Source organism: Papaver somniferum, chromosome 10 (assembly GCF_003573695.1).
Source record: "Papaver somniferum cultivar HN1 chromosome 10, ASM357369v1, whole genome shotgun sequence".
In the NCBI taxonomy this organism is placed as follows: domain Eukaryota; kingdom Viridiplantae; phylum Streptophyta; class Magnoliopsida; order Ranunculales; family Papaveraceae; genus Papaver; species Papaver somniferum.
Window position 1 is genome coordinate 34,169,085 of NC_039367.1, and position 4,900 is coordinate 34,173,984.

The 4,900-nt window shown below is 37.0% G+C and overlaps 1 protein-coding gene across 1 annotated transcript; it reads left to right on the forward strand.

Annotated features, from left to right (window-relative positions):
* Positions 1–900: 900 nt before the first annotated feature.
* LOC113316965 (protein NRT1/ PTR FAMILY 5.8-like) lies at positions 901–4,339 on the forward strand. Its single transcript, XM_026565121.1, has 4 exons — positions 901–1,494; positions 1,604–1,821; positions 2,622–3,229; positions 3,323–4,339. Exons 1-4 carry the CDS (start codon positions 1,425–1,427, stop codon positions 4,140–4,142), a joined length of 1,716 nt encoding a protein of 571 aa, XP_026420906.1. The 5' UTR covers positions 901–1,424; the 3' UTR covers positions 4,143–4,339.
* Positions 4,340–4,900: the final 561 nt, after the last annotated feature.

The window sequence follows — 4,900 nt, forward strand, 5'->3', positions numbered from 1 at the left end:
TAAAACTAGCTAGGACGAAAAACTGAACTACTCTAGAAAAAAGTATTTACGAAATACCACCAGCACTTCTTTATCAAGAGGAAGAGTGATCAATGCCATAAAACACAGGTTGAAGACGTACGAAACCACACGATATGTTACGTACATTTTTCGGTCGTCTGTAACGATGACTCATGCACAAACGAGAGTCCTGCGTTTTTGTAATCAGTTACAAACATGATAGCATCATCAACACTCATATCAACACTCAAACTAGCTCATCCATAAGGACCACGTACGTACACTCTTTTATCAGTTTTTTTTCCAAGGCAAATACAGCATGTACATGTGCAGATACATACACACAGTTACGTAGAATGCTGTTTAGGTTCCACTGAGTTTGTTTCTTTTTTTATGTGAAACAAAAGAAGAAAAAAATAAAAGTAATCACAACACAACATAAAATAAGTCACGAAGAGCCATTCCCGGTCTTGTTACTTTAACAGTTTAACCTATAGTTTGTTAACTTTCCGTATTAGTAGTGCATATACCATGACAAAATCAAACACAAGAAATCCCATTTTTATATCCTTTTAAATTTGACCCTAACCCTAAACAGTTTGATCATTAAAACCAAAGTGAAATCCAACTCGGAAACCACTACCTAAAACACAAAAAGGATCTCTAACCTTTTCTCTTCTTCCTTGTTCTTTCCTGCAACAACTTTTTTGTGTATGTGGATGGTTTTAGTCCTACATCAAAGATAATATATCCTAATGGCGTTAAGATTGTGTTAATTACAACATTTTTTTCTTACGTGCATTATCTTTAAACACCATCCAATAGCAACTTAATGGATGCTATAATAATGAGATCCTATTAACAATGAAGATTTTGATAAACTTTTTCATTAGTCTATGCTCCCTTCGTCGAAGTCATTTAGATCCTGCCATTAATTACATTCTGATACTTGTTAAGTAACTACTGGTAATCTCAAATATATCGACAAGTGTCGTCCGACGAGGATGACATGTGGGTTCTAAACTTGTGTTTGGTGTGTGATGGAATGTGGATATGCCATTCTTTAAATGACAACATTTGTCACTAAGGGTTGTGCTGGTAGTGTTTGGTTGCTCATCTCCCCATTAAGCTTTGAACGTTCCACCACCACCTTAGTACGCTCTCACATGACATAAATATGTGACGTGAAATGTCTAGTACAAAAGGAACATGTGCATAGAACACTGAGTACTTGTCTAGAAATAGTAAAGTGGGAGAGGAGGAGGATGACATTAGAAGAGAGACAGAGATTTGGGTTTACTTATATGAACTGATCTTATATATTGTTGTGATCACAATGAAAATGACAAAGATTTGATGTGATTCTAATCATTATTAAGGTTTTTTTTTTTACGTTGAAGATAAACACAACTACTGCTTCAATCATGGTTAGAGGAGATGGAGGAAGGAGATTACCATCTAAAGGGTTAACCAAATCATGTATTCTGGTCATTGGTAAGATTCATTTTTAGAGTCTTTTTTTTCCTTCTAAGCTTAATTCTTTTCTTCTTTTAGAAATTATAATCCCAATTAAGTCTCTAATTTTTTATTTTTTTTTTTGTAGTGGTGGCTGGTGTGGAGAGGTTTGCGTTCAAAGGGGTTGCGTCGAATCTTGTTACGTATCTGACGGAGGTGTTGAAGATGAGCAATTCAGCAGCGGCAAAAACAGTAAACAGTTGGGCTGGAATTTCGTTCTTGTTGCCGTTGTTAGGAGCATTTCTTGCAGACTCCTATTTGGATAGATATTCTACCATTTTGGCCTCTTCTGTTCTCTATGTTGCTGTAAGTATTTAATTATTTAATTACTAATATTTTACAGCCATTGCTCGGTATTAATTTTGAGAAAGCTGATTTTTCTTGCTTCCGTGCATTACTGAGTTTCATACGAAACGAAAATCCTAAAGTGATGTCCATAATTATTATTATAAGGTTGAGTGCGTCGTAATCTCACTCCTAAAGTGACGGTAACTTGCTGGAAGCATAGAAATAGTAAATTACTAATAATAGTTAGCAGACGTGTGGTGGGTCAGAAATCATTTTTGACTTGATTAGTTTAATAGTCAGGTGGTTTGTCCTCAATCGACTTCTTGATTTATCAATGTATGATGGGATATCTCTTTGATGGGAACTTTTAAAAGCGCACCCGTTTTTGGTGCATGGCGGGCTCTCGCTGGTCCTCGAGTTAGGACCCGCAGCACCAAATTTTTGTGTTCATTATGCTAGCTTAATGGACACTACTACTGCATTATGTAACAAAAATGCGCACTAAAACATTTTGATTTTAGGTAAGAATACTGTGCTAGGTACTACAATGATGATTCCCAGCATCATTTTTAGGATCAATATCTCGCATTTTCGTCTACTTTGGGCAGGGTCATTGATTAGGCAACTGATATTTCGTCTGAGTCATAATGGCAAGTCGCCTATTATCTTTAAGGAATAGTTTGTTTTCAATCATTTTCAGGAAACCTTTTTTGCATAAGCTGTTTTACATTTTGCGTGTGTTTATACGCCAAGAAGTACTGCCATGTCTAAACATATTTATCTTACTGTCAGTCGCTTCATGTTTTTGTTGGTTATAGGGACTGGTGGCATTGACATCAACAGCACTTGTGTGGGAATGGATAGCTAAGAGTAGTCATGACCATGAAAAGACTAGTTCAAATCCATGGTCTTCTTTCCCACTGTTTTTGTCTCTCTTTTTGATCGCTTTAGGACAAGGCGGATACAACCCGTGTTTGCAAGCCTTTGGAGCAGATCAACTTGAACTTAGGAAAAATGAGACTCGGCTGAAACAGTTGCCAACTTCAAATAACCCTAAAGATGGTGATGCAGATGATGATGAAAATGCTTCTTATGAGAAGATGAAAAGTATGTTCTTTAAATGGTGGTATTTTGGTATAGTTATCGGGAGTTTGCTAGGCGTATCTCTAATGTCCTACCTTCAAGATACTTTTGGTTGGGGAATAGGCTTTGCTATTCCTTCCATTGCCATGGCTATGTCTGTTGCTCCTTTCACATGTGGAACTAGGTTTTATACAATTACCGAAGAACAACCCAAGTCAGATAGAGGAAGCACTGCACCCATGATAAAAAACTTAGTGAACTACATCAAGGGTGCTGCACAGAAGTTAATGCATCGCAATTATGCCACCTTGCCAACAAATCTGTCCGAGGCAGTCGAACTTGAGTAAGCTCCCCTCTTTCACCTGATGGAAAGTCTCTCTCTTTCTCTTAAATGCATAATAGTGCTTTTAACTGAAGTTGTGCATTTCATTTATAGGCTTCAGCAGGAACCACTATGTAGCCAGCATTCTGGTGATCTGCGGTGCAGCAACACGGGAAACAAGCCTAACGGTGCAGTACCAGTAGTTGATACAGTTGAAGATACGGGATCTATATTAAGACTAATGCCAATATGGGGGATGCTATTAGTGTTTGCAATCATCTTTCAACAACCCGCAACTTTCTTCACTAAACAAGGCATGACAATGAAGAGAAACATCGGTAACCATTTTATGATCCCTCCAGCAACATTGCAGAGTGCGATAAATGTTTCTATAATTCTTTTAATGCCTTTATACGACAAACTAGTAACTCCAGTTTATCGGTTTATTACCGGAAGTGACAAGGGGATTAATGTGATGCAAAGGATGGGTTTTGGTATGTTTTTGTCAGTAATTGCTATGTCAATTGCCGCAGTTGTCGAGACAAAAAGACTTGAAATTAGTAGAAGAGAACCAAGCATCAGTCCTGTTCCATTATGCATCTTCTGGTTACTGCCCCAGTATATCATCTTGGGTATTTCGGATGTTTTCACCGTTGTTGGTATGCAGGAGTTCTTCTACAGCGAAGTCCCTAATAAGATGAAAACAATGGGCATGGCTTTACATTTAAGTGTTTTTGGTGTTGGAAGTTTCCTTAGCGCAATCTTAATATCGTTCATCGAGCTTGTTACAAGTGATAAAGACGGAAAACATAGTTGGTTCTCGGATGATATGAATGAGGCACAACTAAACAACTACTACTGGCTATTAGCATTCGCTTGCGCATTGAGCTTGTTTCTCTTTGCAAGTTATTCGCATAAATATTACAACAAGTAGGTGAGTTGAAATACAGTAAGATTGCAAATAAAGTTTAGTTGATTCAGTTTGAGAGTAGTTTTACTTCCTTTTGCTGGCATTTGGGTAGTTTTATAGTGAGTTTTACGAGTAACATTTGTACATAAACATTTTAGTATTATTGTTGATGCTTTTTGGAGAGTTTATGATAAAAAAAGAAAGATGTTTTGTGATAGGGATTCTCGATTGTACAGCTTTTGATTCTGACCGGTACTACGATCTGTTTTGAAATGTTTTTAGATTTTGGGGGAATATATGGGTTCTTGATCACCCACCTGACCGGTCAAGGTCCTGAAAGGGCACATGTATGGGATCTTGTCCCCAACCTCTAATTTAGATATTTGGACTGAGAAATGATTATCTGACATATAGTGTGTTTTTTTTTTTTTTGCTAATTCGGGATCTGACTAGGCCCCTGAGTCGATCGTTTTTTTCTGAGTTAGATTTGACTCGCGATCTGAGTCAGACCTAACCTCTGATTCAAAATACAAATATATTGAGTCAGATCTAGATGAGATAGGTGATTTCAATCGTATTCAAATGAGTTGGATGAAAACAAACACACTCTTAAAATTTACTATTAATCCTAAAATCTACAGCACAGAAAAAAATATAGCAGGAAATTACTTCAAAAAAAGAGACCGTTTCTTTTCTTTCGTTTCATAATACTACTACTGTATTTGGGCTCTCTTATTGTATTTATCTAAGACCCATTGAAAGTTTGAAACCCCATAGTGGCA

Excerpts from the sequence above, each read along its gene's own strand:
- LOC113316965 (XM_026565121.1), top strand. The coding sequence starts at position 1,425 with ATGGTTAGAGGAGATGGAGGAAGGAGATTACCATCTAAAGGGTTAACC. Across the intron at positions 1,822-2,621 it reads CTTCTGTTCTCTATGTTGCT|GGACTGGTGGCATTGACATC; the intron begins GTAAGTATTTAA and ends TGTTGGTTATAG. Across the intron at positions 3,230-3,322 it reads TCCGAGGCAGTCGAACTTGA|GCTTCAGCAGGAACCACTAT; the intron begins GTAAGCTCCCCT and ends TTTCATTTATAG.